At 41.1% G+C, this 12,597-nt stretch overlaps 1 protein-coding gene across 1 annotated transcript in view; it reads left to right on the top strand.

Annotated features, from left to right (window-relative positions):
• Positions 1-781: 781 nt before the first annotated feature.
• Positions 782-12,597, top strand: part of KIAA0930 (KIAA0930 ortholog) — a 35,448-nt gene continuing 23,632 nt past the window's right edge. Inside the window, exon 1 of the mRNA XM_010072358.1 lies at positions 782-928. Within this exon, the coding sequence (XP_010070660.1) occupies positions 818-928 (111 nt within the window). The 5' untranslated portion in view covers positions 782-817. The remainder of the gene's footprint in view (positions 929-12,597) is intronic.

Here is a 12,597-nt window from a genome sequence, read left to right on the forward strand (position 1 = left end):
GCCCCCAGCTAAGGGCAAACCCATCACACATGCTATTGCTGATGTAATTTGTCTGTCTTCTTGAACAAGACTTTGTTGCATCTTCCTCTTCCCATTTTTACCCTTCCCTCCTCTCCTTCCCCCCACCCCCCCCTTCCCCCGCCCCTTTATACTTTTTCTTGTTTAATTGGGATTCCAGACTTCAGAAATCCTCGTTTCTTTGAGGAAGAGCTGGGGTTTGTTCCTTGTCAGAGAGAGTGAATTACAGTTGCACCTGCATGGGTACATTCTTGTTCCTCTCTATTGATTTAAGGAGGTATCAGCCACTAGTTTCTGAAGGATTGGCTATGCTCCCTGAGAGCATATATAAACCTGTTGGCAGCTGATGGCTTAATCTCATTAACTGCAGCGTATATTGGCATTACATGGCTTGAAATTACTCCTTGAGTGCTTCTCTCATTTATTCTAGCTCATTGCGCTGGTCCTGTCCTTCTCTGTGGCACAGCCATAGCCAGGATATACTCATGGGCCCTGATCTGTGTGTGTTGTGCAGGAGGACAGATTGGTTGCTAGAAGGTGGTTTTGGATGATGAGGGCCGAAGATGAGTTGTGAGTTCATGCTGAATGACAACTATGCTGTACAGTTTAGAAAAAACTCTGAGCAGTACAAGAGTATTTCTGCTACAGCTGGGCTTGACCGCACCACGTGTAGCAAAGACTTCAGGTGTCATCTTAAGTGTAATCCAATGTGACATGCTAATTCTACAACTCATATTTCTTCTTTCCTTTGTGTCTCTTAGGGTGTTTCAAAGATGACCGTATTGCATTCTGGACTTGGATGTTTTCAACATACTTTATGGAGAAATGGGCCCCCCGACAAGACGATATGCTCTTCTATGTCCGTCGAAAACTGTCCTATGTCAGTGGTGATAGTACAGAGGGGAAAAAGGTGAGTAATGATCTGTTTTAACCTGAGAAATTTAAGGTAACATGGGATTTGGTGTTCTGGAGTACCTGACACATCTGAAGAACTACAAACCAAGGATAAGGAATCTCCAGCTCTGCCCACCACAAGAAGTTATGCAAAATTGGCTCATAGAGAAGTACTGTGGTTAATGCTATGAACATCAGCAGCAGCATTAAGTGAGCTTCACTTTCACAGACTTGAGAAGATCAGGGAGTTTGCATGCTTTTTTTTGTGAAACTTTTCTGTTGGTCAGCCTGCATTTAGGGGGAAAGGGAGGACATTCGTGCTGATTTTTGTTTTGCTTTTCAGTGGTCATAATTTATAAATTGAAAGTTTAAATCTGTAGAAAGGGAGGAAAAAGGAGGAGGAAGGTAGTCACTTCAGTATTTCTAGAAGAACCTTCCCTGAGATACTAGAGTATCAGGAATGAACACCTGTTGGGTACTCAGTAGCAGAATACGTGCAGCATCCTAGAGCTGGGATACAGTAGTGACAAACAGTGAAGAAACAACTGTATTCTCATAATTGATGTTTAAGACAATATCGCTTCCTGTAGAAGTACTGTTTCTTGAAAACACCTAATCAGGTAGTGTAGTGCTGCTGCACAGGTATTTTCCCACTAGAGATCTCAGAATTTCTTGGCAGTTTTTGTCTTAGGTGGGGGAAACAGAAGCAAGAGAAATGATGGTTTTATTAGGAATTAAGGAGATGGCTGCAGAGGAACAAAAGTAGGAAGATAAATGGAGGAAAAAAAAGACTGGAATTAATTTCCTGATATATGTAAATGATGTACGCTGTTGTTGAATGACAGATATATGCGCATGGTATATGTGAGAGTGTTTTTAACCAGGTATACCAGAGTTCTCTGGGTTTAAATGTGGTGATGTAAGGAGCCATAGTTGATAATTCCGTGAGAAACGGATCCCAGAAGATTTTCCCACGTTTTTGTTGGAGACACAGGAAATGGGCAGAATTATCTTCTTTCTTCCCCTCACTACTCCAAGTTCCATCCTGACAACCACTAAGAAGATGGCAACGTATTTTTCTTTCTGTGTCAGATTAGTGCTCTTTTGGCCTGCATACCTGGAGCTTTAAGACTTTTTCAGGAAACTTTTATCTTAATCATTGTTTAAATTATTTTAAATGCATTCTTGTTTCACATCAAACAATATTGTGGCTTTGTTCAGCCTGATAAAAGCATGGATTGTTCAACCTCTTGTCCTTCCCAACAAGGAAGGTGATCTTCAGAGGAAGCCTGGTCACTTAAATTCATTCACAGATCCCTGATCAATCTCTGTTTAACTTATTAATCAGTTTGAAGTGTTTGAGCCTCTCATGGAGAGGAGACAGTGAAATAAACCCTTACATTTGCTCTCAGAGCTTTATTTAAGCTTCCTAAAAGCATCATAAATAATTTTATTTGTCAAGGGTTTTCATAAGTGGTAGTTATTACAAAATCAGCATTTAGTGAATCGCTTACTGTAACAACTTAGATAGGGATTGCCTTATAGCACACACAGTATTTTATAACTCCCGCTTGACTGTTTGTATTTTGCTCAGCCCCCAAGAAATTAACCTTTTCTGTGACTTTGAAGTACTTCAGATGCTTTGTGAAACTTCGTAGTTTGGTGATCCTTTGGTATCTGTGCAGCCCTCCTCCTGTTTGATTTCAGCTGACTGCTTTGCAGTTCCAGCTCCTTTTGCATCTAATTTTTGAGCCTGTCCTACCCCTACTCTTTGAATTATGACTAGACAGGTTTTTATTTCACTTTGTAGTTTTGGCCATTCTTTCTTGAAAGATGATGTCAAAATACCAAAGTCATATCATTAAAAGGGGAAGAAGCTAGAGGCTGATGTTCATAGAAGTCAAATATAACTTAAAGCATCCCTGCTACCCACCAAACTGTGTGCTCTCATTTATATCCCCAGAGGTAGACTGAAAAGGCACATGAAGCAGAGAGGTTCAGAGTAGGTTGGGACCATGAAAGGCTAGAACTGGAGCTGTACTGTTGGCTCCTGCTTTGTGCCCAGGCTGTGCTGAACGGCCTGGTGATGATTTCTCCATGGGCCATGCAGAGACTGACCATTAAGTAACCGTAGAGGTGGGTCTCCTTCTGGCTTGGGTAAGCAATGAAGCAAAGTTCAATGTAGTTCTTCCACAGACACATATATATGTGCTCTGCATTTGCCTGGCAGTTGTAGGGTTTGACTGAAGAACGCTGGCCGAGACGCATGAGATGAATTGTTGTCCTATGACATCTCAGAGCATTAGTTTATATTCATGAAAATAAGACCTGTGCAGCTTTTGAGCACAGTAGTCTTCTGATGACAACAATAACAAAAATGGATGGAGCAGAGAGGGGCTGTTTGTCTGAATGCTGACAATGGTGATGTTTGTTTTCTGAGATGCCAAGCTCATGCAGCGTGTTTGCATCATTTGTATGCCATGGTGGGATGATTCATGTCAGCGAGAAGGAAATGTCGATTTATCAAACAGTGTTCAGGTTTTGATGGCTGTCCTGTGTGATTAAAAGTCATTCCTGTTTGTGGGTTTTTTTCTGTGCTTGCTGGAGCTGAGGAGTATCAGCAATAACATTTGATTTTAAGTTGAAGTGTAATAGAGGATAAGCAGAAAACCTGATAGGATCAAGATTAGAGGTTCTGTTCAAATTTAAGGCTGAATGAGAAGGGCTTTGGATGCAGCTTAGTCCCAACAACTTAAAGTAGTAAAGGTAATGATGGTAAACTTCTCTACCATCATAAATTTTATTTTAAAAGGCCTTTTAAATTATCTACTTCATAGACCCCACAGTCTAAGCGACTTTCCATTTGCTTCTCTTTTCCACCCCACCAATTTCTAAACTGCACATGTATGGGTGAAACAGCAGTTAAGCTCCTAATATGGTCTGTGCCAGGGCAGAACCACCATATAAAATATCAAATTCTGGGCTATATCCATTACACAGACTCTTGGATCCCAGAGAAGTGCATTCAACTCCATGTTTCCTTGGCGTGTCACAATAACACTCTTGAAGTTTTTCTTGACAAGTTTTGAAGATACTTCTCTCAGTGTCTTTAAGCAAAACCACAGACCCCATCTGTCAGGATCTGTGCAGGCAGGGCACTGTGGAGCATAGCTCTTCTCAAGGTTAAGGGATTTAGTAGGCTTTTTTTAAGGTGGAAGCCCTTTGACTTGTCACTCTTTATGCACCATTAAGTCAAGACTCAAAAAACCCCTTCTCTGCTGCCTTGCACACCAGCTGATGTGACCTACTGGAAAACATAAGCCAGGTGTGATGTGTGATGCTCACTTACAAAGGGTCCCGTACCTTGCCGAAACCTACAGCTTTAAAAGGTTAAAGTGGTTGGGCTTGGGATTTTGGTTTTAAAATTGTATTAGATCAAAATTTAATATCTCTGTCTCTTTCCAGTGCACAAGGCGTTTATGAAGGATTATACTTTGTTACAGCTGCAAGCTTCTTATCTTTCTGTAGACAGAAGCTTTACTTTCTCATGGGACTACAGAAGGTGCTAGTATGGTGTTAACTGAGACAACTGCCCAGTAGGGAAACTAAGATAAAACTTCAGTGAGAGCAGAAATAGGCTTTATTAACCCCTTCAGCCTTGGGTCATGCTTTGTCACCTGAAAAAGGTGTTGTATTTATAAAGCAAAGCGATACAAATGACCCATTTAAGACACTGTTGGTGTATGTTCTGAGATTGCCTGGATTTTGGAGTAGGTCCTGTTTTCTTCAGCATCGTATAAATGTGCAGGAGTAGAGTTGCTGCCAAATGCATGGGGTAGTCATTTAGGCTGTTAAGTCTTCAGAAAGTTTAAGCTACTGAAGTTGTGGCTGCAGCTTCAGAAACAGAACTGAACAGGAGCCATGGTTTACACATTTATGTGCATCTGGACCTGTGACACAACAAATATTGGCTGTGGTGGGAGACCAGTTAGTTTCCAAAGCTAAATGACTTTAGGCACATGACTCCCACTGAAAATCACAGGATTTTTGTAACTGAATCTCTAATTCACTGTCACCATCTGTCTGGCTGGAAGATCTGACAACCTGAACTCAGCATCTAGCAAAAATGCAAGTTTTAAAGATCTTATGCTGCTGTCTCTGTTGTACCTTTCAGAACAGTGCTTCTGGTTTTTTTTTTTTTTTTTTTTTTTAAACACTGTAAGCAAACAGGATTTCTCCAGAAGTGCTGTTTGCTGTACTTCACGGCAGTTCCACATCACCATCTGAATGCAACAGAGAAACAAGTGGCCAAAAAATGCATCTTTTTTTGCCAAACAAATTCTCTCCTTTTACATGGATAGTATGTGGGAACAAACAATGATTGCAACATGTGCAAGTCAGTACAGAGAGACAGCTGTTCTGCCTCAACTCTTCCGTTGTGCTGAGTTTGTGGTGGAGGTGTTGTAGTGAGTAGGAACAGTGGCTTCTGCATAAAAGGACAGCATCAATGCGTTGCTCTCATTTTGAAACATCAAAAAGGAACACTGGCATTATCAGATTGATATTACAATTTTCTATAAGGAGCTGAACATCTTAAATGCAAAGATTTAGCTTTTCTTTTACAATTATACTTCTGAGAAATTCCTGTGCTTTCTTATACTATCTTGCTGATTTTTAATATCTAAACATATGAATGTAAAGGGCTGCTATTTGATAGCCTGTGCTCATGGTGCATTTTTTGCAAGACAATCTCCAATTCCTATGTGTGGTGTGTCAGACTGCTTGGCAAAAACAAAAATACTGACACAGGTGTGACAAGAACATCCCTTTCTGACATGGAACCTGATCTTGCCGTCTGTGACCAGGAATGTGCTTGTGACATACCTGGCAGCCTAATGACCAGTTCAAGGTGGAGATGCTTTCATATTCTGTCCTATTTCCGGAGTAAATTTGTGTTTGAGACAAAGCGAGCATGCAGCTGAAACATCCTCACAGTGTCACAGTGGGTAAACTCCCAACTCAGGAAGGGGGTGTGGGCTGCAGGGGCATTTTTAATGAACTGCTTTTTATTGCTTCCTGTCTCTGAAGAACTCTCCCTAAGCAGTCAAATAGGGTGACAAGAAAGGCAGGATCAGAAGCTAATTTAAAATGAATTGCACTGCAACATGGCAGCCCTGAGTCGTGTGGCTAAGAAGGTGCTCTGTTCTCTGCAGCAGAAAGAAACTTCATTGGGAAGAAGCCCAGACCCAGTTCCCCCATCTGACAGAACTGTAATGAATAATTCAGTGTCACAAATGCAGCATATCTGAGTCACCAGCAGGTTGAGGGGCAGAAGAGCACTGCTGGGCTGGGCTTCGCACCCTGGAAAAGGTGAAAGTGTCTGCCTGGAGCTCCCTGAAAGACCATCAGGCTACTAGTTGAGCAGAGCACTTAATGCATTTGATCTACAGGTTAACACAGTGTCAGCTTCCTCATTAAAGGTATGAAAATGTCTGCTTTCAGTGTCTGCTTTTCAGCGTTAATATGCAGTTGAAGTGAAGCTCTGGAATATTGTAACTGAGTCTCTAATAACAGTAGTAGTTAGAACTTAAATGCTTAGTCCATTCACCTAGGTTCCAGCCCCCCCCTCCCGTTTTCTCATCAGTAACCCAGTTTATGCATTTCCTCATCCAACAGAGTTGGTTTGAAATGTGATAACTTATTAACGTTCTGTAATCTTATTTCTCCAATGTCTTTGTCTGCTGCCTTCATTACTGATGCAGTGTGCCTTCCCTTGTTTTGCTGACTGTATTCTGCATGAGGCACACTGTGTGTTGCTTCAGGCACTCGTGTGTTTCTGGGGAGGAATTCAGGAGCTGGGAAATAATATTACAGGAAAAATATAACAGCAACCTGTTATATCTGAAAGGATTGGTTACACTGTGGTCTGGGGCCGTATTTGATAGTGCTTAAATAGTCACACGTGTATCGATCTTTTCAATTTTTGAAAGCTGATTTAGCAGATTTATGGAACATTTGAATTGGGGAATGAAAGTTGATGCGATTCACACAGTGCAAATGTTAGGTAGCAGCTAGGATTACTTTGTCAGTATCTCAAATACAGTGGTTTCTTGCCTTGCTGATACTGATCAGTATGTTTTAACTCCCAGCCTTGTCTTGCTTAGCCACAATTATAGGGTCTGTCTTTGTGCCAGAGCTATGCTGGGGAAAACAGGTTCCACAGCCTGTGTATCTTACAATTTACATGTTGTTACTTTACCCTTATTTGGGTGATGAGCGTCATCAAGCATTCAGACTGCTCCTGTAATTTGAACAATTTGCACTTTTCTTATTTTTAATCTTTTTATACCTCTTCTGCTCTTGCTACAATTGCAAAGACAGAACTAGACTTTCTGGTTTCTTTTCACATGAGTAATTTCAGTTATGGTTGGTTTAAGTCAACTTTTAACTCTGTGGGTCCCATTAGCTTTTCTCAGTGTTATAATTTACTCCTTCTTATTGCCTTAAAGTCTGCTTCTTCATGTACAATATACAGATACTGGAAACAGTTGGATGTGTAGGCTTTTTAAATCTTTGTTTTCTGTGACTGTGGCTTGCTGATCCAGAAGGAATGTCTTGTGCTCATTGAAAAGAAGAAAGGAGAGTACGTTTGGTAGGAATTCCTTGTGATTAAGAATTCCTTTTGCAAGAGCTAGAATTACTTTTAAGGTGATTTCTTTAATATTGAGCTATAAACTTACATAATAATGAAGAAAGGAAATGGGAATTCGGTGAGAAAAAACAATCTCAAGGAAGTGCAGGATCTGAAAAACTAGTATTTGTTGTGTGCTCTCCAATGAGGGGGTAAACAGTGTTTTTTGCTCCAGATCGGTGAAGTGCGAAGGTTACAGGAGGGTTTTTTCTGTCTTTGAAGAGGGAGGAAGCTGCCATTTCTAGCTGCCAGCTGATGCTATAGATTGCTCTGCGTGCCTTTTACTCTTGTCTCATTAGAGATAAATGGGGTCTGACTTTAAAGTTTACTGTTCAGTTCAAACCTAGTCATAGACCGAAATCTGTTCTTCCCCCAAAAGCGCAGCTGGGTGGAAGGAGGATGCCAACAGCTTGAATTTGGGTGATGTTTACAGTGATGTCTCATCCTTTCTGAAAGGGGTTGGAGTGATGAGCAGTGTAATTAACCCTGAATTTCAGGGGCTGGACTTCACAAGTCAGAGCACTTCTCACTCTAAGGTAAACTAAAATGTTGACTTTAGGGCACTCATGCCATTAAGCTGTCAACTGCAACCAGGTCAATAAATAACAGGAGAAACATTAGGTTGTAAGGAATTACAGCAGCACTGAAACCCATGTGAGTAGTGAGAACAGATTTGCAGAACTGAGTATCAAGAAGAAAGGAACTGGGAGAGAATAAAGGTTACGTGTGAGTTGACTTTGCTGTTTTCAAGCTTGGACTGCAACTGCGCTTGTTCAGTGAGCATGACGTGAGTCAACCGGTCTGTGGGCCCAACCTGAGGCTTTTGGCATTACTGCACATTAGTCTGTGGAAGGTACAAGGGGGTTGTGTGATGAAGTGGTGCAAAATTAGTATTTTAGCATATCTTGCTTGGAGCTTTGTTCAAGGAACAATCTTGAGCAGAAATACTAGAAATCTCATTCTTCAGGATATTTAAAAGGGACAAAACAGAGCATGGGAAAGTATGTGGCAGGAGAATCCTCTTTAGGAATGAAGATAAATGACCCCTGATGGTTTTTCTATCCTCCCTTCCCTTTATCTAGTGTCTCACAGAGCACTGCAGCACTACAATCAAAACACCCACACGGCCAGGCACAACAGGGCCCTGCTTTGCTCTCCTTCACTGGTGTATGAGGCTTTCTCCCTAAAAGCTCGTGGTTAGCTCAAGAAAAAGTTTCCAGGCCATCTAGTTCATGTATTCCTTTAAGGATTTAAGTCCTGTTTGATTGTTAGAAGGCAAAACAATTGGCCTACTCATTTTGCGCTCTCTAAAATCCTGAATTAATTATGAAAAGAAAGCATACTTCTCTCTCTTTGCCTGATAAAATCTAAACTTAAGCGATTGGGAACCATGCTGAACCTGATTGAATATGGTGAAATCGCTGCCTGTTTTAACCTTCTTAACTAATATCAGTCCTCAGGAATAAAAAAAAAAACAATAGTACGTATCATGCAAATCATGCTAATGATTCTCCTTGTCTTTCCCAAACGTATCTGTCCAGTTTCATAATTGCAAGTGGAGCCTTTAAGTGACAACAAAATATAAATTTAATTTTTATAATGCAATATTTTACTTTCATATTTTTGTACCACATAGAAATGTTGTATACAATCAGATGTTCTCTTTTTAGCTTCCCCAGCACTCATTTCCTTATTTGTAATCATTACTGTTGCTTTATATATTTCTTACACAAAGTCTAATAAACCTTTCAAGGTCTGTGGCTTTTAATGATAGGACTGCAAATAGGTCTATAAATCCAGCAAATTACTTTTGTCCAAAAGAAAAGGTCCTGTGTGGTGGGTCTTCATATTAATGAATGCTATATGTAATTAATCTTCTTTGGAATCTGATCATAGAATCATAGAATCATTAAGGTTGGAAAAGGCCTCAAGGATCATCAGGTCCAACCCAACACCACCTAACTCAACTCACTAAACCATGTCCCGAAGCACCACATCTACACGTTTCTTGAACACCTCCAGCGATGGTGACTCTATCACCTCCCTGGGCAGCCTGTTCCAATGTCTGACCACTCTTTCAGTGAAGAAATTTTTCCTAATATCCAGCCTAAACCTTCCCTGGTGCAACTTGAGGCCATTTCCTCTTGTCCTATCACTTGTTACTTTAGAGAAGAGGCCAGCACCCACCTCACTACAACCTCCTTTCAGGTAGTTGTAGAGAGTGATAAGGTCTCCTCTCAGCCTCATAGGTACAGTGGTTTCCCTGATTTTTGAACACTTCGATCTAGACTACTGTAGATACACCAATGTCCTATTTACCTTGAGAAGTTACGAATACTTGGAAAATCTTGAGGTGAAATGCCAGCTCCTCTGAGGTTGCTGAGAATTTTGCCCTTTGCTTCAGTGGGCAAGAATTTCATTCCCATTAAATATAAAGGGTAAAATAAACTGTTCAGTGAGTTGCAGAATAACACAGCCAGGCCTATGGACACGTCTGATCTCTTGTAAAAATCTACTTTTACTAATCCTGCTTCTCTTGCCTGCTTTAATTCCTGCAGTATTCCCTGGGCCCCTCCAAAGTACAGCTCCTCATCTCCCTGCTCTGTCCCCAGTGTCCCTCCAGCAATGTCCCGTGCCTTTTACCCTCTGTGGTCCTTTTTCTCTCTCTTTTTTTGGTTTGGTGGGGGTTTTTTTTTGTTTTGGTTTGGTTTTTTTTTTAATTGCTACCAACACAGAAGGTAGGCAGTGCTGTGGATGGTTCATGGCAAATGGTGGCTGAGAAGTTAGAAAAAGCTTCTCTGGCCCTTTTCAGCAGTAATAGTAATGTGGGGGTATCTAATTGCCAATTGTTAAAATGATGTGGTCTGTGAGACCTCTGTCAAGTCTGCTTGAAGTTGGCCAACTCATTTGAAAGATGGCTGGGAGCAGGAAGGAACTCAGTTGTGTTAAGTCCCTTTTTCTCTAACCAGATGTTGTGGGGTTTTTTCCCCATTACACTGACCATTAATGTCAGTGACCCTACAGCTTTCTATGTGGATAGCCAGTTTACTCTAAAATGACATCTGTCTGGTAATCCCACATTCACATGAGGTGATTGCTGCTGTTGTGAAGTCCTGAATACACACAAGAGATGTGAGGAAGAGGACAGGAAGGGAGAAGACATTTTGCAACAAGTTCAGCTGCTTATTTAAACTAACACAGCTTCTTCAGGATAGGAAATATTGCAGGTGTTCTTGCAACCTAGTCTGGATGATGTTGACTTGAGTGGGTCTCCCATTTACAGGTAGGTGTGACAAAACAAAGTGAATAGTTTGTTTACATTTAAATTTAAAAAACCACATTTGCTGGTAGCTGCTAGTGCCTGGTTAGTACGGGCTGGAGTAGGAACGATGTCGCAGCAACACCTTCCATGTGTCATCAGCCATCCTGCAGCTTGAGTGATGAAAGAGGACAATCCACTGCCGTTCTCCAGGGCTCTTATTCCACCTGCAAACACCCTTCCAAGTCCTTGCATAAAAACACATGTAGCATTTGCAGTAAATCTTCCAAGTTGAATGTTGAAAGTATATGTCAGCGTGGTGTTGGCGGAGGCAGGACGTAAATACTGCCTTTTGGGATGATCTGGGCTGCAAAGTTTCTTGCTTGCAGGTCATGAATGAGTAGCAGAAATTACAGTTGCCCAGCATTTCTCATGCCAGCAAATGGAAGAGAGAGTCCAAGGCTATGAATAGATTCTCCTGGGTAACTGCATCACGGAAAAGATGAGCAGCTGCTGTTGGGCACACAACTTGTCACATTTGGACCTTTGAACGAACCTCTGCAAGGCACTGGAGTCTGAGATACGTTCTTGCTTTTCTGATTTATCCAGAGGCACTAGAAATTACAGTCAGCTTTTTAGATAATTTGCTGCTCTTTCTATTGGTTTGGCTTTTGATTATACAAAAGTGGTTGGGTAAAGAGAATTCTAAGTAATCAGTATTGAAGCACATTTTTAGAAAATGGATGGTTTACTTTATGTCTTGCACAAAACAGTTGACAGTCACTTCATTGCAATGGGCTTTGTTTCAGCTCTATAGCTAAGGTGGGTGTCGAGTTGCCATAGCTACTGGGCATTATGCAGCCTTTATGTGGGCTTCACAGTGCTTTCCAGGATGATCAGGTGCAACTTCTAAATAATTAATAGTATCCAGGAGAAGGGAATTGGAATTTTATTTTGGAGGGCTTTCTTCTGGTTGTCCTTTACAGTTACTGCCAGTGAACATTACAGTAGCCATAATCCTAAAAAGAAAGATCTGTATGACATCTGAAAGAATCTTTCTTTTTCATTTTAGCATGTTGTTGTGTTGTTAAATACAGTTGTCCCATTTTAAATATTATCTTGGATATAAATATTCTAGGCAAGGCTTATAACGTAGTCTGTTGTCAATGTCTTTGTCCCTTCTGCAGCTTCTCTATGTAACAGGACCAGGGATACACCCTTCCCATAGGGCTTCTCTGCACGCTTCAGAAAATACCAGACTTCTTTGATTTTCTATCCATTTCATAGAGACAGGTCTGTCAAAGCTGAGCGGATGAGTGAGCAGATGGATTTTCATGGATGACTTGGTCAGATCAGTTCATGTTGCCTTATCGGGTGTATATTCTCCAATGATGCTTGGCAGCCTGTTACAAAACACAAAAACACTGCTTTGTGTATCAGCCTGTGCTATTGCGACTTCTCACAGTTTGTTAAATATACGTGAGGCCAAAGTCTTTGGAGATTAGTGACCTTCATGCCATTTGTGGTGATTGATTGTTCTGAAAAATGACATAATTCTGTCCCGAAGAGCCCTGGCAGCTTCTGGGATACTGTTCCTTCTGAATTGCATCGTGTTGTTGATACAGTCTAGTATGTAGGCAAGGAAGCAAGGAATGACTTATGTCTCAGTGATCTGGAGGTGGAGAGTTTTTGCCCAAAGAAGCAAATGCTGTTGTAACAGCAGCTCCATGCTGTA

This window comes from Pterocles gutturalis, unplaced genomic scaffold (genome assembly GCF_000699245.1).
Source record: "Pterocles gutturalis isolate BGI_N339 unplaced genomic scaffold, ASM69924v1 scaffold5802, whole genome shotgun sequence".
NCBI lineage: Eukaryota > Metazoa > Chordata > Aves > Pterocliformes > Pteroclidae > Pterocles > Pterocles gutturalis.